Consider the following 23,438-nt stretch of genomic DNA (forward strand, 5'->3'; position numbering starts at 1 on the left):
TTTTTGATATTTCATGAATTAGTTATCAGTCGCTTATTGTTACAATGACGATAGGTGAGATATTGTGTCATACTTTGCAAAAGAATAGGAAATAGCAAGGTCAAAGCAATTACAGGATAAATTTAGCTCAACTGTGCCCAAAAGGCACAATGTACACATTGTATCCATGCAATTATCCGAATAGAATACCTTTTCAACATTATGGAACTTTTGCTGGGCCTCCTCCCTGAGTCGGATCTCTTTCTGCAGTATTTTTTTGCTGACCTCCTCTGCTATCTCACTCAGCTTACCCTGAAAATAGATAGATTGTTAGATGAAATACAAATTGACTGTACTTCAGTTTTTTAATAGAAAGGGAAAAAGAAGATAAAATTCATTGCGTTACAAAATTTCCAACAAGTGTTAAAAATAACAATAACATTACTGGTGACACTTTTTGCCCGGAATATTCTAATCTTAAACCAAGCAAACAAACTTCACACATTGTATTTTGCTTCGGACAAATTTCTTTGAACTATGAACATCGATAGCCTCGGTACCATCCTCTGTAGTAACTGCTAGCTCAATCTTTTTGCTTGCTTACCACGGAATATTGAGGCAGCGATTTCTACGGAGGATAGTACCCAGACTAGAAAACCCACAGACCTGTAGTCTAACCCTCTCGTTCTCAGCAGCCTGTTCCCTCTCTCTCTGCAGAATGTCCACGGTGTGCAAGTCCCCTTCTCTCTTCTGTTCCAGGTTAGACAATGTGGACTGCATCTCTGCTATTCTACAGTGGGGAGAACAGAACGAATTTCAAAAATACAGTTTTACATGACTTGTACTAAGCTTCCAATAACATGCGTCAAATTAAGGGTTAGGAAGACACAGACAGTTCATGCTAAAGTAAACCAATATCATAAGTTTGTATGTTTTCGTCTTTATCTTTCTTTTGGTAAACCATTTTTAGGTGCAAAACACAAGTATGTACAGTAACTAGTAAGTATACAAGCTGCGTAAGACAAGATAGTAAGGCTTGATCCATTCACACTGAGATGGATTCTTACTCTTCTCAAATAAGTGTGGTGGGTTCTTAAATGTGCTAGAGGTAGGACTCTCCTCAAACACGGGACCTCCACTTAACGTCCTATTCAAGACACACACGGTACCTAAATGAAGTGAGGAACTTTGTATAAAGTACATTTCGCAAGGACACAGCATTTTGTCCTGTCAGGGATTGGAAACCAGAACCAGTCTCCATTCTGGGGCTGCAACCCTTAGATAACCACAAGGCCAACCAATGCATATTCATGTATCCCTTACAATAGCAAATGCTAACCTCTATCAATGAAACCTAAAGCTTGTCATGACAGGCCAAACAATGTAAGAAGCAATGATCGTACATCAATTCAAAGTGCTACAGCTGGTCTAGAAGGGTTATGCACGAATGCCTAGCCTGACAAAACCACACCTTGACATTAAACGAACTGCACATCAAATTGCTGACATCTGGATTGGGAAGGTTTTGCATCAAATGTCTGTCAACAACATCCCACCTTGATTCCATCTGTTGTTCCAGCTGTCTTCTTGACATCTCCTCTTGACTCTGCCTGTTCCTCAGCTCCAGTACAACATCCCTTACCTCCCCCAACCTGGTATTTCATGTGGCAACCAAAAAAGTGCATTGCAACTATGAAAAGTTCAGTGTGGTCATCTATCATTCTACCAAAATAAATAAAAAAATTGTACGGTTTTTGGCGGCAAATGTGCTACAATGTAGATGTTAGCCTATTGGTAACAAAATCCATAGTGTTTTTTGGCACACAATCCAAAGTTAATCGGTAGGCATCACTCCACTGCCAGGGAAGGTCATGTTAAGTGCCTTTCTCGAGGGCACAACTTCGGGGCATGGTGAGCATCGAACCCTGAGCCCTAAGCCATACTGATGCCTCACCAAAACTGAAAGATGTTTTAACTATTATCCAAATATCCAGTGAAAAAATATATCGTACAATAAACAGTTTAACACACCACATTTTTACAAGACAAAGAACTAGTGTACAACAAGTTGCATGCAACATTGATTTTATCAAACTAATAAAAGTAATCTACAAACCTTCCATCAAACTGCATTCTGAGCTGACTTGAGGACACTTCAGTATGCTGTTGCATCTCACTCTGTTTTCTGATGGTGTCAATCTAGATAAGTGGAAGGAAAAGAGTTCAATTAGCATTATACCTGTATTGCCGGCCTACTTTTAGACAATGACATTAAGCTGGTGCTATCTCTAGGTGTAGGGTTGAGTTCATATAAAGTTTATCAGTGTTTGACATCATGCAGTTAAGAGTTGATTCTCATTTAATTCACATTAAACCTTAACATCCGTATCTGTAGATTATTAACAAAGGGGCTACTTGCCTGTGGTGAACCCACTACGACAACTCAGTATACTATATTTAAAGCAGATAACAGATTCTAAAGCAAAATACATCACCATTGACAGGTTGTAGTTCCTTACTTGAGAAGTTAATGGGTTATTTTAAAGAGGCATCTCAACCAGTGTAGCTGCAATGACTCGAATGAGTTTGTACTTCAATTAAACACATTGTGAAATAAATTTTATCATTAGCACATGCCTACTAAATAGGTTGAGAATTAACACCTACTTTGTTGCTTGAAATTTGGAATTTATGTTTTTTCTAGAAAATGTTTTAATTACTAGTAAGGAGTAATTGTAGAAACTAATTTAGAAGTAAAAGACAGTCATGCCTATTCTTACAACTAAATATTTTCAAACTAATCCTCAACTTTTCCTTACCATAATAACTGTAACTTCAGTATATACTAATCAAAGATTTTGAAGAGAGAAGAGAAGAAAAACAAAGTTTCTAATTACCAAAGAAAGGTTGTACCTACCCACTATAAATACACAAGTGTCCACAGGTGCACACAAAAAGTAAGGAGAAAGAAATGATATGAATATAGTGGACAACACAATTACATAGATATGACAAATGCTGCACTAGAAACTTAATGAAGTTTTGAAATTGTGCAAACTCTAGAATATTAATGGTGGCAGAATGTTGTGCTTTAACTTTCAAAGAATTAGTAGTTAGTTTAGAAAAGTGACAGCATTGACAGTAGAAATATCAATACATCTTCCTGTTATACTTCTAAAACACAGAAATTTAAAGTCCTACTTTTGGTAATATATTACCAAAAGTAGACAGCTACTTTTCTTTTTAAAATGACTGTCTGTTATATCTCAGCAATATGAGGAAAAACTCTGAAGAAACTTTTCTAACTGTCCTTGATGGCCAATGGCTGAGAGGAAACTATGTTGCTAGGTGGGTGTGATGGATCGAGAACCCCAAACAATGGTCAACAAAGGTATGTGCATTATCTGAGTTTACAATCATGGCCTTCATTACAGCAAAAACATGATTGGAAGATCCTCAGCCAATAGCTGAGTCAGAGATGAAACTATGTTGCTATGTTTAGAAACCCTAACAATGATCATAGTTCACAACAATGGCTTCATCACATCAAAAACATGTAGATAAAAATCTTTGGAGTGTGAAAGTCGTCAAGACTCGGAGGTCCTTTTTACACATGATCTAGGTGAAAAGTATCCTCAATTTAACTTTTTTGAGAAATACATCATACCTAAAATGTTTGCAGCCTTTCATGAACTAGGTCAATTTGACTCAAATTCAATGTCATTTTTATTTTTGAGTTTTGGCACCTTGAATGAAGCTTGAAATTCACAGCCTTGTGCGGTAATTTGCAAATTTGTATCCATGGTAAGGTTGGTACATTTTGATCAAAATAGTTAGCATATTAACATTATGGTAATACTAACAGTCGACTGTCTAAAGTCTTCATATTTGCTCAACCAAATCAAAATGCATTTATCAAAGCAAGAAAAACAGACAGTAGTAAATTGTTATAAGAAATAATCTCGTACAGCTTGTCTGCTGTCCTCTTCCAACCGCCGCGATCGCTGCTTGACTTCGTCCGCAACTTGCTTTAGATCGGCCCCCTGACCGTCCAGCTTTGCCTTCATCTGTCGTACTTCGTCAATCAGGCTCATAGTGGCACGTTCTAGCTGCTCCCGCGCATGTTTTGACTGGTCAAGATCGTGTCTTAGTTCAGTAATCCTGTTGACGACACAAGTTATCAAAGAATTTTGAATATACTATGACTTTGTGATCATGAGATGTTATTTCTCTCATCATTACATATATTTGATACAATCATGATAATGGCAAAAATAGCATCACTGGTAAATCTATGAGCTAATCTAAGGCTCTTTCATTCAAACTTGGTAAACACAAATAACAAATTATGTACAGTTCTATTTTAGAAATATTAATGCATAATATCTCTGGATGAACAGGAAAAAACAATATTCTGTGACATGAATCCAAATTCCAATTAACCTTCTGCCTGCAACTTGCATAAAAAATTATGCTTTAACTTTAAGCTTGGTGACAAATGGTATTCTGAAGGTTATATCAAAATGTTACATAAAATTTCAAACATTACCTTGTACTCTGTGTGTCTCTTCTTCCCACCAGCTCCTGTTGGCTGCTGATGACTGCCTTTTCCACTTGTTTTGTATGACCAACTAGGGCTGACACTGCTTCTCTCTCTTCCACTACAGAGTCTTCAGCTCTCTTCAGCCTCGTGGCAAGCTGTGATATCAAGTCATTGCTCGACCTCAAGTTGTCTATTACCTGTTGCCTGGCCTTTCTTTCCTCCGAAATGATTTGGTCCTGTCTTCTGTTCGAAGCCTTAAGCTCTCCTTGGAGTCGGACTACTTCTTCTAAGAGTGCACGGTTGGACTGTTCCACTATCGTTATACGGGAGTCCACGCCTTTTCCGCTGGAACCCATGCTGCTGCTTTCTCCGTACCCAGGGTCTATTACAGGAGATAAATGTTTTCCCCGTGTTACGGGGACCACTTGGTTCTGAGAAGTCGGTTGCGGCGAATCTGAACCAATTCCGGGGAGGATTCCCACCCGCGTGTGGAAGGGAGGAGCCCTGTGTACGTTAAAAACAAAAATGTCAGGTTATTATCTACCAACATGTCATGTCTTAAACTTTAGAGAAAGAAAACAACCATATTATGATGTTAAGAAAACCAACATCCATAGTGTAGATAAGAATTGCAAGTGCTTACCTACGACTAGAACGCATCTGGTCTGTTGTCTAACTGTCCCTGGTAACAACTAAACTTTAACTGCCCTTGGTATATGTCATCTTCAGTGTAAAGTCTAAGCTTGCTACACTAAGAATAACACAGGGTCCACAGGGTCAAGAAAAACTTTTGTTTCACGTGTATTTGAAAATAATCAACATGGATCAACACCGAAAGAAGTTTTTATTTGCAGCTACAATGAACTGCTTTCTTTTGAATAGAAAACTTGTTTTCTTTTCATTTCATATGAGTTTTTTAAAAGTGGGACAAACTGAACATCCCTTTTAGAGAGACAGTGGCCTGACCCATCTGTAAAAGGCCAATACAAGGTTCTTTGTGTACCTGTAGCTATAGTCACAAAATGAATCTTGCATAATTAATGACATTTCCAGCAGGGACATGCAGCAGAGGACTGCCGAGTCCTTTGACTTAAGTTTAAGGTGAATGTGTCGTGACAATATCCAATTCAATATCTTGACAGCCTCACTTACGTTACCTATATAGCTACTCTGTACTGTGATATCAATGGTGATATCAATGACATGTGTATGTAATTACCAGAAGGGAATGGGGGGGGGGAGTCTTTTATGGCGTCCTTTAAATAAATACTAGCTTTAGCAATTTAGGCGCCCTCCTGTAAAAGAGGGCATCTAATTTTCTGAATGCCTGCTAGCTAGCTTGAATGAGAATCCAAAAAATGCTGACAAAGATAGAGTTGTCTCAAGAGACAACTACTAGTGCATGGTTGAAGGATATTACATGCAGCTGATTACCTTTCTCTCATCTACATCCTTTGATTTCAAATAACTCCTAGCATTTGAGGTATTTCAAAATTGAAATGCACGTCGACCACACCATCTAGGACTAGTAGGAGTAGGCACCAAATTACTTTCGAAATTATCAGTTAGTTCGATAAGTATAGATTCCATACAGTATGAATTGATAGGAGTCATTATTACACATCCGACATGTGTATGCACAATGTGACATGTAGATATAGGAGATAGGACAACTGAAAAATCAAACATTAAAAGGCCAATACCCATCTTTTACCGAGTGATTATTGTTATCTTTTGGTAGATAAAGCATCAGCTTCCACACCATTGATCATGATACCCTCATTTCATGAATAATAAAAGAGTCATCAATAATAGATAGTGGAACAGTTATGTCTGCAGCAACTCAACAATATGTACAGGTACACATTCCATATTATGATCTAAAAAAATTTACAATGTGATTGAATTTTTAGTTTTGCTGCATAATGTGTTGTACAGTTGGATTACAATATTTACGTTGAATTGTGAGAATTATCATTTTTTAACAAGAATGGAGAATAAAAGTTCACAAAGGTAAGTACATGTCATTTGACTAAGTGCAATCACCCCAAATAACCTCTTGCCTTGGTCACAATACTGCAATACTGTCAACAACAAAAAATACTACTATTTGGTAGTAAGCTGCTTAAAATGTACACTTAGAATACGCTACATTAAATGCTATTGCTATTGAATCCTAATCATACAACATATATCACACATTGTACAGTAGAATCCGCTTAACTGCACCACCCATTTGTCAGCGTTTTGGTGCAATTGTGCGGCTGGTGCAATTATGCGAAATGCCCAGCTGGACCGCACCATGATGGGCGGGGGGGGGGGTGTATTGTTAGTCAAAACACTAGCACAACAAAAACATGACCCTTTGCTGAAAAGAAAGAAATGACTACGACTGACCTGTTTTGATTTTGCATTATTTCATTTTTCCATGCGATCTACCGCATTAATTTACAACACACGTAACGTTACAGGGGAGGCATTCTGAAACATCGTCATGGGATAACAGTTTCTGTGTTACATTACGTAGAGTACAGTTGTCGATTTACGTAAATCATGTACCGCCATGAAACTAGGAACTGAACCTAAGACTTGGTTACTGATTACGGGTGAGCCCAGAGCAGTGCCCCCTCTCATGTTTGGACAAATTAGACTGTCGACACCATGGTAGTGAGTTGTACAATGTATCCAGTGGGTAGATATGGTTAGATGACTTAGATCAGTGACAGATCATTCTCCTTATAGCAGAGCCGAACCCGCGTTTACCTCGTTCTGGTGAATGCAGGAAGTTTCTACGACGCGGATTCAGCTCTGCCATAAAAGAATGTGACAGATGATCACGTGAGCACCGCACTGCCAAAAGCGACTGCTATGTCTTCCTACGTGTTTGTAGGTTTTGCTGACTCGCTGTACGGTTTCCGACTGAATGTGACGTAAAGACGCCGGTCTTTCATAATTACAGCAGTATGTGACTATAGCGCTGCCGCGAACCTCGAACCACCGACAACACCCCATGTCATCCTTAATGCGAAATCAAATCCCCGCGAACTTGAATGCACTCACAGTAATAAGACAGTGTACAGGTAGAGACCAATCTTTATTGAGTACAGCGTAATGCCGCCTTTGGTAGGCGTGCGTCTCTTAATGGTTCCTACACGCCCTGTGACCCACCCGGGACCTCCCAAACGATTCCTATCAACGTGACTGTCAATGGAGACCGCCTTCTTTTGTTACTCATAACATATTGGCAGTATTGTGCCTTTACACCGGCAAGTATCGGCTCATTTGTACAGCGTTTGCCGATTTTTAAGTCAACTTGTGGAGGATTTTTGAAAAATTTTGGTGCAGTTATCCGGCATTGGTGACAATGCGTGGTGCAGATATGCGGAGTCACTAACAATGCAGTGAATGGGAACCGGTTTGGGATTTGGGGATTTGGTGCAATTAAATGGAGTGTGCGTTTATCCGAGGTGCAATTAAGTGGCTTCGTCTGTATGTAGTACCTGTACATGTCAAACCAGTCAACTTTTACCGTTTTATTGTACTACCATAGCAACCAATAACAACTTGTGTTACCGTGGACTGTTCCAATGCAAATGGGGGTTGGATATGGGAACTGGGAGTCAACCAAATATCATTTTTATATTTTCATACAGGGTATGGGGGAAAGTTAGAAGTTTTTTGCTGGTGTATTCTTCTTCTTTCTTCTTCTGTCATGTTTGATTCTTTGAACACCTCTTTCATATGGTATAAGTCAAGAAGAAATGAACAGATAATTTTTGGCATGTGAGTAGGAGGCACAACAAAGTACTAATTAGTCTGAGTGGAACCTCATTTACATAATTAATGTGTCAAGATAAAGAACTTGTACATTAATCTAAACCTGATACAAGTGCGATTAGCAATAGACATGCAAGTTTGAGGGCAAAGATTCTATTTAACTTTACTGTACATGAAGCTGTATCCAACCCACGGAGATCTTACTTAATGATCAGTTTTTTACATGTTGTTGACAAAGTCAGAACCAGCACAATAGTGCAAACAATGACCTGGAACAGGTAGCAAGGTGGACACAAAAGGGACTCAAACACCTAGGATTTGACAGTCTGTTCAATTTTGAATATTTGGGATGGTTTCAAAATGAGCAAATTTCAAACCTTGAATGGCCATTTTGAATTTGTAATAGTAACTTATAGTCATACCTACCAAATGAAAGTAACTTACTGAGTACTGAAAAGTAGGTCAATTTAAATTAAAGTTTTAGAATGTTTTGTCTTAAGTTGATGTTGCTCGTAGCAAATGATAATGCACTATTGGCATTTGGTAGTGCTTATTATAGTGTTTATTTTGGTAGTCTTTATTAGACTGACTGACTATATATAACTATATATATATATATATTTTAGTAGTCTTTACCTGTTTTTTTTACTTGTTTATTTATTTTTTTTATTTTTTTCTTTCTCGAACAAGTCGTAGCAAATAATAATGGCCACTATTGGCATCTGGTAGTGTTCCAGGTAACACTAACAGAAAAAAAGTATTTTGAGCTGTCCTTTTGCTTACATTCAATCAAAATACTAATTTAGTACTTACAAATACAGTAACAAAACACAGTTCAGGTATCAAAGTCAAAATTCCATCACAGATAAGTATCAAAAATAGGTATAAAACTGCACCTCAGAACCCCTTTGTTGCTATTTTCTGTAATCATAACTTTTGACATGGAATTCAAGATACAATGAGCAATGGCAAATCCAACGCCTTTGCGATTGACAGTATATACTTTAGTTGCTCTGTAACATCAGACACAACTATATTAGAAGCATTAACCACATATTTGAACAACTAACAGGTATCCCTGAACATTGTACCTCAAGTACCTTCATCCACTTTATCACCAGGTGACACATTACGTATAATTACACTTTATTGTTTTGATAATCAATACAATAAACATATAGAAACTACAAAAACAGTAGCACCAAAATATATTATCATTGACGATAATCTATACGTAACTGCGAATAGCAGTTAGTAATAGTATAGCCCTTGGTAACCAAAACGCGGCCCAGATAACCACCTTAGGATTTTGTTTGCCAAGTAAAGCCTTCGCTGTTTGTGACAATATTGGTTGAAACTCAGTTTGCAAGCAGAAGCTGAACAGTTTATCTCAAATTACTGAAAACATTCCTTTATACAAAGAGAAGAAATTCTGTTTTTATGATCTTGAACTCTTTTGTTATACTACAAAAGTACAGCAGGAATATCAAAATCTAACATGATTTGTGGCCTTTCATGAATATTCAAAAAGCACTTCAGCCATCATGAAAGGCCCTTTCTGTGGTAGTAAGTCGGTCTTTTGTTGGGTAGCCATGCGTTTGTTTGACTGTGAACACACTGTCTGATGGTGTTGGTCTACAGTAGCGAGCATAACAAACACAAACACAAGCTTCCTGCACGCTCAAGTGCACCATGACGGGCTAAAAATGTCCCCGCTACAACCGAACAAATAAACTGACTACAAGATGGTTCCTGTACTCAAGTTTGCTCGGACTTATATCTGTTTGTCAGGGCGGTAAAAGGTAAACATTTAACCGTCAGTTCACCTCGTATAAACATTCCTACGCAACGCACTGTACAGGTAAAATGCCGTTAGGGGAAAGTTTGTGGTGGAAAATATTTGGCACACTTGCGATGTTGTTGCGGGAATCGTACGCTCGATTTGACTATCGTAACATCTGACAACTCGACGAGAGGGTCACTGATCACAGAAGTCGAAATTCAGAGACAATTTTGGTCAGAATTTCACGAATTTTTCCTCAGATTTTATTCTAACTTTATCAATGATCCCACCGAGTAGTTGTTAACCCAGGAATATGGTTTGAGTTGACCAAAAATGTTGCAAAAAATTTAAATGTGGAAAGTTGAAGCGTAGTACAGCCGACATCTAACCACTATGTGTATGAGTGGATCGGGGTCACACACCGAATTATTAGCATAATTTCGGTCAGAATTTCGCCCAATGTCCCTCAAATTTTACGCATGACAGGTCAATAATATCACTGGGGTGTTATAGATGTAACAATATGGTTTGTGTTGACCAAAAATATTGCAAAAATGCGGAAAATTCGTCACCTTTGCTCGTTCCACATCGACATCTTTGCTGTGTACGCCGGTCGTATTGGCGACTGAAATCTGGCGCTGTGATTGGTTGATTCGTGGTCACGTGATAATTATTGTAAAATTGCGAAAAGCGCGGGATTTGAGAAGATGTCAGAGAAGACTGGTGAACAAGAATGTCATTGGAGCTCCAAAGTGCTGTACTTGAACGTTCAGTGGCAGGAAGATCGATACAAAGTGCAAGGGGTGTACGGCAATAGTCAAACAACGTAATCTGATACAGGCCACCTGTTAAGACTCGTAAAAGCGATTTTGTGGCCTTTTTGGTTGGATGGGTCATAGGTGGGAGGGGGGCGGATGAAATTTAGTGCTGTTGATGTTGCAAATAGATGTCAGTGAATTGTGTGTCTCCAGGATTATCCATGTAAGTGTTGGGGATTTTTTGAGTGCACCTTTTTGACCGAGGCATTTATATGCATCAAATATCATTTTGATTATGGAGCACATCACGTCACCTGAAGCCATTTTTGTGCAACTACTTTATCATATTGATATATAAATTATAATGCCATAACTGGGCCGCGAAAACTCACTGGCCCGTGAAAACTCACTGGCATTTACTCACTGGGTGTTCCGGACCGGGTGATAACTTGGCTTATGACACGGGGTTCTACTTTTATCACAATGGGCTTCCTTGAATATGTAGAATGCATTTCGAGTAAGCCGCTGCATTATCATATTCTCAGAAGTTACTGAAGGTCAGTTGAATCAATATTCAATTGATACAAAATCAATACACAATTAGCTTGATATACTGTAAATCTTGAAATGCTAGTGGTGGTAATTTATTTTTACAGTGACTTCATCTCACCTGCATGTTAATGTATACCTATATATATAATTCTAGACTGTACTACAGAATTGTTTCAACAGTGAACTTCACTGGGAAAACATTCTTTTCTCTCCTACCACAAAATAAAACCAACACAATTTAGTGAAAGCATTGTCCAGTATTGATTTCCATTCCCACAGACGAGTTGCCATGGCAAAGATGAGACCCCAAATAGTGATTGTGGGTGCAGGCATAGCAGGTCTGTCTGCTGCAGTGGAACTGACTAAGGCTGGGTTCACAGATGTCACTGGTCTGGAAGCAATGGATAGACCGGGAGGAAGAGCGCATACTGTAACAGCACTAGGTAAGAAAAAACACACCTACATGTAATAAAATCTTCTTTTGCCTTATGGGCATGGAGTTTTCAATCAGACATCCTTGCTATGGGTAAATCACTTGCCCTAGTAAAAGAGGGTCTGCATGGAGGGATACTCACGATGCTTAAGGGTAAATTTAGGACAAGCAATAATAGATTCAGGTCAACCATAAATTACCTTCTTGTTCTTGCATTTTGGGAACAAATTTGTTGGGTTCTTGAGAAAAGAAACTTTGTGTGTATTGAATGTAGCCCATTATTCTATTCAATTCTAAAAGTATCATCAAATGATATTAAAAAAAATGTAATGCTCTCTCTAGGTATTGAGAACCTTGAGTTAGGGGCAACCTGGCTCCATGGTGACAAGGACAACTCGCTGTACAACCTTGCACAACAGAACAAACTTTTGAGGGACAGTGAGGTCAAAGTTCATCCTGCAGGTGACAAGTTCTACACTGAGCAGGGTGATCAGGTTGACCTTGACTTTGTACTTGACTTTTGGAGTAAACTTGACGATATAACGGACCAAGCATACAAGGGTGGTCCAAAAGACAATCGTGAATCATTCAAGAGTGTTGGCGAATTTGTCGACCACATGTTTAGTACAAAACTGCTTCACCCACTCGATTCTGAAGGTATCACAAATCAGAAGAAATTAATGCTAACGTGGTATAAAAAGTTTGCAACGATCGACAACGGCTGTGACTCTTTGTACGACATTTCTCTCTCGGAAATGTCAAAGTATAAAGAGTTGGATGGGGAAGCGAACATACCAATACCTAAAGGATATGGTGCACTTGTGCAAGTGCTTGTCAATATGCTTCCCCTTAACAGTATACAGTACAAGAAACCAGTGAAAGTTGTGCAATGGAACAGAGAAAGTGATGATCACAAGTTCCCTGTTTGTGTTCATTGTGAAGATGGCTCTACCTACTCTGCTAGTCATGTAATTATTACAGTCTCTCTTGGATACTTGAAACTGAACCACCATACATTATTTGAACCTCCTTTACCTCAGGACAAGGTAGACGCAATAAGTAGCCTTGGTTTTGGGACAGTCAACAAGATTTTTCTGCGATTTCCGCGCCCGCCCTTGCAAGAGCCCTTTTCTTGTATGCAGCTCTTTTGGGATGAAGACAAAGAAGATGAAAAGGAAGTTGAAGAGCAGACATGGTTTAAACAGATCACAGGCTTTCACACCCTAGAGAGATTTCCTGAAGTTCTGTATGCTTGGATTGGTGGGAAGGCAGCTGAATACATGGAATCTTTATCCAATACTGAGGTGAATGGGTGATGAACTGTACAGTTTGTGTTCAACTTTTTTTGTGTGCACTTAGCATAGTAGGATGCCATTGTCAACCTCACTCAACTTTTAATGCATTGTACAGTCATACTCCACTTCAGCCCATAATAGCTAATATTGTACAGTATGGATTCAACCATTGTAATGCTGTTTTATGCAAATAATCCTTTTATTCAGTCAATGTGCATCCATCCATCCATTCCAATTTTTTAATCTTTTAGTATACAAAATTTGTACATTTCATTCTGTGTATGCTGACCTTTCACCTTGATATTTCATTTGACCACTTATTTTTGGTGACACCGCAGGGGTGGAGCCTACTATACCATCTTTTCATCTGTGCTGCTTTTCTTATTGTCAGGTTGGCAAAGCATGCACCCAAATACTGCGTGAGTTTACAGGGAAAGCTGACATACCGGATGCTGTGGAAGTTCTGTGCTCCAGATGGCACTCTAACCCCTACATCTGTGGAGCCTACACAAATGTACCTGTAGGCTGTAAAGCCGAGGCTAGTGATGTGTTAGCCGAACCTCTGCCAGGATGTGACAAGTGTCATGTTAAGGAAAAATCACTTCAGGTAAGTCCTTCTATTCCAAACAATCGAGAGGAATCAAAATTAAAGTATTGAATGATGCTTGCAGTAGTCATCACTTGTTGCAATGTGTAGAAGAATATCTTTCCCTAAATCCAAGCAGATGTTAGGATGGACAACCATAAAACTTTATGGGTGCCCCATTTTTCTGGCACATGTGACGTGAGGTTGTGTACAAATGTTATACTTTTCCATCCCGATATAGGCTGAGTTTAGGGGTTTCCATGTTTAGACTAGACCTAGACCATACATAAAGCCTTTTCAATTATCACTGTAGGGAGAATAAATATGTTAAATTGAAATGTGTGTGCTTTGAACTAATCTTACAGTATCTCCCATGTTTTCATTAGGTACTGTTTGCTGGAGAGGCTACTATAACACCCTACATCACTACAACACATGGGGCATTCAGTTCTGGAAAGAGAGAAGCTATCAAACTTATAGACTTGTATAGATGTAAACATTGACGGTACATGTAGTAGGAAATATTTTAAACAGAGCAAAGCATGAAATTTATTTCTCTAATGAAATTGAAATTGGACAAGTTCGAAATAAGGTAAAAGAAATCATTACTTTGTCACTTGTAAATGGTAGAGAAACATTTGTTTTACCTCCCTGAAGGAGGTATTAAATGATTGGTCGTGTCTGTGTGTTTGCAGCCACATTTTGTATAACTCATAATCCTTTTGATACATTCATATGTAGTTTGGCATGTCATCTGATAGTTTGCTTTGATGTACCAGGTCAGGCTTGTTTCCATTAAAAATAATATTGAATATGGTCCATTACAGTAACATTCTTGACTACATGTACATGTGTAGCTAGTCTTGATATAGTACATGTATTGATACTACATTTGTATCTAAGTTACAGTGTCATTCACGAAATACAAATGATACCTGGGTGGGTGCCATTCAGGTGTTACCCACTTGGTTACAGGGGTGGTTGGGACTCTTCTCTATTCTCTAAGCAGAGCCGCGCTAGGTGTGGCCGCAATTTTAAGGGGGGTAAACGATAAAATCGAGACCACTTCAACCTTTGCATGAAGAATGCGTTTTCTGTGATACTTTAAAGTGTACGTTTCTGCTACAGTGTTATGTCGTGTAGTTTCATCTAGCAAGATAAGACTTTTTTTCTTATGCGCGTCAAGTTAGAAGCAAGTAAGACGTTACGGACAAGTATGAAGTCTGTTCTGAATAGAGGAATTTGAACGGCACAAACTGATGTCGTCATTCAGGAGATTTTACTCACAAACTGTCTAATAGTATGTTATCGCGAATAGAACAGAATGCGTTCGAACATGCGAGATGACATGGCAATTTGTGAGTAAAATTCCGACTCTGATGAAATCTGTGTCTTTCAAATTCATCTATTTTATTACCTGATTTTTTTCAGCAGACAACGTTTACAGTCGCTCTCTAACTCGGTTCAGCTCGCTCTGAACCTTTTCGCGAATATAATCACGAGATATCAGACCAAGCATACTGTACTGTTATTGTAAGGACGTCAAGTACACCTTTCAACGTATCAAAATAATTGTATATAACAAGTTGAGTTGTTCCATTAGACTTTATTAATTATGACCATACTGGTATGCCCCCTGTCATATTTCTTTAGAACTGCAGGTCAACAATAGCTTTTTATCTTCCTACTATAGTATCCATCCACCCATCCTTCCATCAATACACCCACCCACCCATCCATCCACTCATCCATCTACATATCATATAAGCTTTTGTATAGAAATCTCTCTGTCTATATAATCTATCTACATTAGATAAAAAAGAGTCGAATTAAGGTGGGAAGGGAGAAAGAGAGGGTTACTAAAGGACAGTAACTTCCAATTGAAATTTAGAATGATGTTGGATGTTATGAATATGGGCTTACTGTCTTTATTGCAAAGAATTCTTTTTAGTTGTAAAACCATTAATTAATTGAACAAGATGCATCATTTTCAGAATGTTAAAGAAATGGTATCTTTACTGTTTGGTATGTAGTCCTCTCAGGAATTCTACTGGTAATCTGAGCTTACAGAAGGCTGCTGACATGGTAGTCATCCCTCCTGTGTTCATAGCTGTCCATGTTCTATCCCTATACACAAACCCACTGGAATATATCTTACTGCTGCTGTTTCTGTCATGCCCTCCCCACATGTAAATAACTCCTTTTTCCACGTGAACAGACGCTTTTTTTCTAACAGAGCCGTCGGGTGGATGTGGTACGGTATGGTTCGACACGACAGTCCACGATTCGCTCTCCGAGTCGAAGACACACTCTGATTGGCCGATACTGTAGACGTGGATCATGCCGTCGCCAGGGTGGACTTCCGCAAAGGGTACCTCCTCGAAGCTGATTGGTGCAGGAGGTAGGAGTCGCCATCGGTTCGTCTCAGTATCGTACACTTCTACCGATTGGCTGGTGGTGACCATGGTTTCTTTTCCACTGATGCAGTAGATGTACCTGTGAAGGGTAGTATATGGACTATTGGACTAATCATCCATGGCATAAGAAAACAATGCAACTGCAATTGCTAGACACTGCAAAAAAGAACTTAGCATTTCAATTGAGATGGATGCAATACCTTTTGCATTCAACTGTTCCTATATGAGAGAGACATTTGTGGATTTGATTGGTGAAATTGGCTCAAAGAATAAAAACGTCTGGTAGATGGTGTCAAATCTTTATAAACTTGTCTTTTCGCATTTTTTTTCAACAAAGTAGACAAAACAACAAATTTGTTATGAAAATACATCAAAATTTAATATTTTCTTGAAAATATTATTGCAGTTACATGGCATTTTAATGTTGTAAACCAATTAATGAATACTTTTTCACATGTATCAGGTAGAAACATCCCTTGTACCAGTACTAGTATTGGGTGATTTAGAATGGTTATTTCAAATTTGTGTCTTTAACCTTCTCCCGGCTAAGGGAGACTTTTTATGACACATTTCTTTTGCTCTTAGTTTGGGTTGCAGGGAGATGGCCAAATGATTCATATGTATTATAATTTAATTCAGATGAATTATACACCTATGTGTACATGTAACTAGCATTAATATTAGTTATTACAACTTACCGGTCGTCCTTGACGACCGTTGCCACATTAAAACGAGCACTGTTCATGGATGCGACGTGCCGCCATTGGTCCTCCTTGGGGCTGTACCTCTCTACGGTGTTGTTACGATGAAGTCCTCCTGAACTCAGCCCCCCGATAGCATACACATACCCCCCACAAGCCACCACACCTGGATACGCCCTCGGTGCATTCATCTCTGCCACCTGCGTCCACGTATTAGACAACGAGTCGTAGCGATAGGCTTTAACACTGCACACGATAGCTGTTGTTCTTGTTCCAACAGGTCTAGCAAAGAGGCCCCCGACCGTATACGCTTTTCTGTGAAGTACAGTTGTGCCATAGGCCCCTTGAGCAGAGGGTAGGCGTGGAAGGCCTATCCACTTTCCTTCCTCCATCACATACGCCTGGGCATACTGTATCGGGAACCTCTGTTCGTTAGCCGAGTTCAAGTACCCGCCGGCCATCATTAGAACTTCTTTCAGTCTCCCTCCTCTTGTCTTCATACCTGCCGATGCCTCTAGTTCAGTTCTGAACTTGGACATGACATTGTCGATGATCAGTTGGCATTCTTCGCTATCACGTATTAGGTCCTCCATCCTGATTTTTGACAAGAAGTCTTTGTTTATGTCGCCGTATCGAACAAGTTTGACTAACTCGGTGAGGTATTGTTTCCTGTTACTTTCGTCGTAGCAAATCCATCGCAGAACGAGTTCAAAGACGGATTCTTCGCTCTTGACTTGGATGTGGTCATCAGAAAAGAGAGCGCGCATGTCTTCAATCGAAGTTTGCAGTATGTCCTCTCTCTTTGAAATCTCGCCGAAGTTCTGGTGTACGAAAGTCAAGGCCTTTTCCTCCAGTGTTGTCATGTTGTAAAGCTTTGCCAGATTTCTGATTCGCAGGCACTGGACTGCATCGTTGGAGTCGAGCATGTCTTTTAGGACATCCTGGCATTTCAGTTTCACTTCTGTCATGAGAAATAAGTCTGAAGCATGTAGAACATCTTCTACATGTTCTGGGTCCACTTGTGCATGTCCAGTGTACATGTACTCAATGACTGTGCTTACGGCTTCAGAGCTTACTCCAGTCAGTGTCACCTACGTAAAGGAAGACAAAAATGTTAAAACAGATATTTCAGTGAGAGCAAGGCAATCAGAGCTGGAAGAATTTACCTTCTCAGTGTGCAAGCGCCCTCTGGCAGAGCATGCATAAATTGCACTGTCCTCTCACTCACACAAAATCACACAGACACACGCACACACACACAAACAATACCTTCCTCCCTTAGGGGTAAACTTATATGCTAATACAAATTTGCTAGTTATTGCCAACTAATCTATAGGTTAGGTCTGCCATGACAAGTTTGGCTATATACATATAACCAAGAAGGTTCTATATTTATAGTATATAACCTCCTTGATATAACGTTATGTAACATCGTGCAAGGAATTGTATAAAGAACCATACACTTTATATGAGGGATGTTGACGATATAACAGGAGGTTTTGATACCTACCCTGTGACATAAGGAAATGTGTTCTCTTCTTAGTCTTACCAAGGACATTATATAGAAATAGTACATGATTTTTATTTTTTACTAAACGGGAGTGCCCCCACACCCACGCCCCACGCACACACTGAGGTTTTCAAGCCTAAAGCTCGACTGAAGGTCTCGTATTGGTAACCAACAATTAACTTCATTAATCACTTCTCTATTCATATATTAGCTACGTCAAAAAAGATTATTACAAACTTTTAAACCTTTGCTGAACAACAAGTTTACTTCACCTGACTGCTGCGACTTTCGGCCATGTTTCCACCGAACATGGCGTCAAAGTATGAGCTACAAGCCGCTAGTACGTTACGGTGGGCCTGAATCATTTTACCCTCTACTTCAAGAACTACATCACAGAAGTTTCCATGGGTCCTCTGCGTATTCAGAGCCAGCAGAACGTCGTTGGCGTGATCCAAACTTTTCCGGACAGTTTTCGTGTTTTCACCGGTCGCCATTTTAGGTCAAAGGTCACGAGGGACAGAAATACTACCTGCTTACACGGTGAGTGTCTGAGGTCGGTATGGGAACATCCAAAATAGTAATATGCTTTTGAGTATTATTTCTGTGTGGCTGAATACACTGATAAGAAGATGTACAAATTGCGTTTGTGCATTACAACGGAAATCCTATGATTCATCTAACCATACTCAATAAATACAAAATTGATACACATACTTGTAAGATACTCAAACTTCAGCCCACTTATACCAATATCACTGTATGAGCTTATTTTCTTTGCCGTAGAATATATCATATCAAATGTGTCGCATGTATGCCGTTCGGCACTAATGGTCCATCGACAGAACAACCCTTATGTCTTCACTTGTATTAAACGGTAACATTTTTTTCTCTCACGACAGTCATGTTGAAGTGTCAGTGCACGTAAACCATTTAATTGACTGGCGTGCATTAAGCCAATGCCACGGCGTTTATCGCGGTTTACCTGAACTGCTGCTCTAGTCATGAGTGCCATAATTGGATCATCCTGAGAGGGAAAATGCGATTTTTCTAGGGCAGCGAGTGCAGGAACCCCGGGAAGAAACTGGATGCGCCCAGGATACTGCATAAGTTGTACAGTGTGCAAATCAAACCAGCCTACTGTGTACTGCCTGCTACATTACAAACTATACAATTAACAGCTTTTAAATTAATGAATCAATGAAGGCGGTTATTGTATATTTTTACAGCCTTCAGTTTATTTTGGGAATTTCAGTTCAATTTGGGACTACCTTAGCCTGGTCCCAGTCTCTAGGGGTCGGCTTAGGGTTGTTTTACCGGGCCCAGTCAGTTTCTGGTAGCCTTTCTACCTCTGGCTGCCACTCTACTTCCGCTACACCATACTTCCGCTGCAACCCTACTTTCGCCGCCTACGGTGGCGAGCTAATTTAATCCAAGGCCGTAAACAACAGGCCGTAAATGCAGTGTAAAATAATTGCTACTTATTCGCTATGGTCATTGACCCGCTTGCTCGAACAAATTATTTGGGCTAATGTCTTTGATGATTCTCTGCCGTCACTGAATGATTGGAAATTATATCCATATATTGCAGCAGGACTAAATTGGGCCATTTTCTTAGCACTGGTGAAAAAAATCACACTTTACTAAAAGTTCAAAATACAAGATTCAAAGTAAATTTGAAATGCCGTTGAAAATAATTGCTTTGCTTGAACAAATTCTTTGGGCTAATGTCTTTCACGATTCTTTCCCGTCACTAAATGATCAAAATTCATATCCATACATTAGAGCAGGACTGCTCATTTGGACATTGTGTAATGAAATGAGACTTATATACAATCAATCGTTCGCAGGTATCAGTGCATATCACTTGATATACACATGTTTGTAAATTGTAAAAGACTTGGAAAGAGTTGAGAACATGTTGAATCATAATGGTACTAGTGTAAAGATAACCAAATTGTTGATATTTCTTGGACCCAACCATAATCTGGAAGTCAATGTTACTGTGAACAAAGTAATTGCTGTGGCAAAATTTGTTGTCTACAAGTCATGTATAAAACATAAGGAGAGTGACAGAGACCTGATGTATGACAATTTATGGAACACTTCTGTCCGACTGCGTAATGATTAACAGTCAGCACCCTTAGCTTTGTACATTGTTATTTATTTACATTTTATATTGTGTATGATTGTCTACATGTTGTACATACTTTGTTGAAAAAAAAATGAAAAAAAGGACTGCTCATTTGGCCATGTTCCTTGTAATGGTAAAAATGCACCATCTACAAGGATTTCAAAATGCCACATCAAAGTGAATTTGAAATGCTTTTTAGAAATAATTGCCAGATTTTGAATAAGAGGGCATGCTGTTGAAGTGCATTAGCAATGTTGGAAGCGCATATCATCTTTGATAATGTTTTTTTTTCCGAGTCAGGATGCAATTAAGGCACTCATTACTACAGCAGCAAGTGAAGTAAAACGTGATAAATGCAATGACATTGGCTTTATGCACGTCAGTCAATTAAATGATGAACGTGCAGACACTTCAACATGACTGTTGCGAGAAAAATGTGCTTAAAGTTTGATACGAGCGAAGACATAAGGGTTGTTATTTAATGAACCATTAGTGTCGAACGGCATAAATGCGACACTCTCTATACTGCCATATAATATATTCTACAGCAAATAAGAAAATAAAGTCATACAGTGATGTTGGGATAACGTTAGTGGGCTGAAGTTAAGTATGAATATTTCGTTTTTGTATTAATTTTGTATTTATTGAGTATGGTTAGATTATGATGAATCACAGCGTTTCCGTGCCATGCACAAATATCAACCTCAATGTCTTGATCCCCCAGTACCATATATTCTGTGATCTTTTCTACGCTTAATGCGCTTCTGAAGATTTTTTTGGTTAAAACTAAATTATTGTTACCGTCAAGCTTAGCACTTCGCATCCTGAAGGTCATTGTATCCAATTCGTTCATAGTTTTCGTAGTTGACTATCCTTTGGGGTCTGACAGACTTTTACTAAATTTGAGCTCCTTTCAATGAGATCTATTTTGGCCCTTAGTTAAATTTTCGGCTATCATCCAAGCACGAATCAGAAAAAATGAATATCCCATTAATACAAATAAATTATAGTTCACTGCTTATATGAGTTCGTAATGGTCTTTGTCGTGTTTATTACAAGCAAACAAATTGTAAATGAATCCAAACACTATGCCAATCTAACATGACTAGTAACAATGCGGTTTGCCTTTTACTTGTGCGCTTTGCCTGCTGGCCTTTTTTCGCTGTTGTGGTCGCAGAACACAGTATTAATGGGCGATAGTAGTTCGGGTATGAAGTAGTGCGTCACATTGCTTGGAAAGGCCGTAGTTTTTCTTCTGTGCACGTTAGCGAGGCTGAAGCTGTGGTGAATGGTAGAGGAATATGTAAGTTTTGAGACTGTACGAGTTTGATTACGATGTTTGTTCGGTCGGGTTGGATTCGCGCCTGAATATTGTAAACCGTCCGACTACTGTGAGTCGGCTGCAGTACGGTGACCTCCCCTGGGGGTCATATCAAAGTGTTAAAAGAGAACGAGCCGGCAAATTCAAGCTCATTTTCACATATTTTGTAGATTGAACCTTGAAGTCAAACATATTAAAATCTGGCAGCCTAATTGTGCACCTTACTATAATTTTCAAGCGTCGAAATTTCTCACTTTGGGATCCTTAACCATGTAAATACCTATAAGCAAAATACTGTGCTCTGCAACCTTGTGGCATTACATCAAGCCACTAACACTTACCATAAACCATAAACAAACGGGTACGGTCAAACACACCTGCGCCACAGTGTCTAAAGATTATCTAAATCAAAGAGGATTTTCAAAACGTCATTTCATTTGAATTTTAAATCAAAGGACAACGGGTTAAGTGATTTAATTTCCTTCGTGACCTTTGTGGGGGATTAGTTCAATGCATCGTTTGACTTGAATTTGAGCGAACCACAGTTTTCTGACTTATTTTCGCTTTTACATTTTTTTGTGAATCAGCACGATGCATCATTTGACTTGAATTTCATCCTTGAATGGTTTTCTGATTTTGTTTGCGTCATGACGGGTTTGGGGAATTCGCACAATCCGCCAGTTGACTTCAATGTAAGCGGATAACTGTTGTCTTGTATTGTTTAATTTCTGTCATGACAACATTATTAGGGAATTAGCACAATGCGTAATTTGACTTAGATTTCAGATGTTGAATTTGATTGCCCATTATGTTGTTTCTTTGTGACCAGTTTTTAGGAATAAGCGCAATGCTTAATTTGATCAGCAGCAGACAAAGGTCTTTTGATGTTTGTCTTCTTTCTGTCATGACAATTTTGGGAATTAGCACATTTGACTTGAATTTCAGAGGATGTCTTGTCCCTAATGCTGTTTTCTTTGTGACCTTTTTTAAGAGTTCTCGCAATGCGTCATTTGGCTTCAATACCAGCCGATAACAGTTTTGTAGCGTTGTTTAATTTCTGTCATGACAACTTTTGGAAATAGCACAATGCACAATTTGACTTAAATTTGATTTTTTCCTAATGTTGTTTTATTGGTTACCATTTTTAAGAACTCGCGCAATGCGTTACATGTATTTGCCTTGAACATTATCCGACACAATTTTCCGGTGTTGCTTAATATCTTTAATGACATCTTTTGGGCATTATACATAATGCGTAATTTTGATTAAAATTTCTGAGGATGACTTGTTGTTTTCTTTGTGAGCATCTTTTGGGGATTTGCGTAACACGTCATTTAAATTCAACATCAGTCGACAATGGTTTCCTGATATATGTTTGATTTCTGTCATGACAACCTTTGGGAATTATGTTAATTGGTCAATTTCTGAGGTCGACTTGCCCCTAATGTTATTTTCTTTGTGACCATTTTTGGGAATAACAACAGCTCGCTATATGTGACTTCAATCTTAGAGGTCAACTAGTCCCTAATGTCGTTTTCTTCGTAACTATGTTGGCAATTAAAAATCTGCCTTTCTGTTGGTTTCTGACGCGGGCGAAACATATATAAGGACCTTATTGTAAGAGTGGCTTTACACTGAGTCTACTTTACCCG

At 38.9% G+C, this 23,438-nt stretch overlaps 3 protein-coding genes across 5 annotated transcripts in view; 1 reads left to right on the forward strand and 2 right to left on the reverse strand.

Annotated features, from left to right (window-relative positions):
• LOC136440659 (coiled-coil domain-containing protein 154-like) overlaps window positions 1-10,758 on the reverse strand; it is a 26,864-nt gene extending 16,106 nt beyond the window's left edge. The window contains exons 1-7 of the mRNA XM_066436754.1: window positions 10,655-10,758; window positions 4,529-5,026; window positions 3,948-4,140; window positions 2,096-2,178; window positions 1,536-1,631; window positions 646-769; window positions 190-291 (exon numbers count right to left, since the gene is read on the reverse strand). Coding sequence (XP_066292851.1) covers window positions 190-291; window positions 646-769; window positions 1,536-1,631; window positions 2,096-2,178; window positions 3,948-4,140; window positions 4,529-5,026; window positions 10,655-10,677 — 1,119 coding nt within the window. The 5' untranslated portion in view covers window positions 10,678-10,758. The remainder of the gene's footprint in view (window positions 1-189; window positions 292-645; window positions 770-1,535; window positions 1,632-2,095; window positions 2,179-3,947; window positions 4,141-4,528; window positions 5,027-10,654) is intronic.
• Window positions 1-14,525, forward strand: part of LOC136439622 (spermine oxidase-like) — a 16,287-nt gene extending 1,762 nt beyond the window's left edge. Inside the window, exons 1-5 of one of the 3 annotated variants that reach the window (XM_066435073.1) lie at window positions 10,756-10,908; window positions 11,672-11,835; window positions 12,168-13,129; window positions 13,512-13,727; window positions 14,093-14,525. In XM_066435073.1, the coding sequence (XP_066291170.1) occupies window positions 10,790-10,908; window positions 11,672-11,835; window positions 12,168-13,129; window positions 13,512-13,727; window positions 14,093-14,209 (1,578 nt within the window). In that variant the 5' untranslated portion in view covers window positions 10,756-10,789 and the 3' untranslated portion in view covers window positions 14,210-14,525. Of the gene's footprint in view, window positions 1-10,755; window positions 11,064-11,671; window positions 11,836-12,167; window positions 13,130-13,511; window positions 13,728-14,092 lie in introns of those variants that run through there. The other 2 variants (XM_066435074.1, XM_066435075.1) reach the window with 2 other exon arrangements.
• A 690-nt stretch (window positions 14,526-15,215) lies between these two features.
• Window positions 15,216-18,867, reverse strand: LOC136439621 (kelch-like protein 12). Its single transcript, XM_066435072.1, has 3 exons — window positions 18,607-18,867; window positions 16,822-17,915; window positions 15,216-16,202 (listed from the first exon to the last, which is right to left on the reverse strand). The coding sequence occupies exons 1-3, from the start codon at window positions 18,826-18,828 to the stop codon at window positions 15,722-15,724; spliced, it is 1,797 nt and encodes a 598-aa protein (XP_066291169.1). The 5' UTR covers window positions 18,829-18,867; the 3' UTR covers window positions 15,216-15,721.
• Between the last annotated feature and the right edge of the window lie 4,571 nt (window positions 18,868-23,438).

This window comes from Branchiostoma lanceolatum, chromosome 8 (assembly GCF_035083965.1).
Source record: "Branchiostoma lanceolatum isolate klBraLanc5 chromosome 8, klBraLanc5.hap2, whole genome shotgun sequence".
NCBI lineage: Eukaryota > Metazoa > Chordata > Leptocardii > Amphioxiformes > Branchiostomatidae > Branchiostoma > Branchiostoma lanceolatum.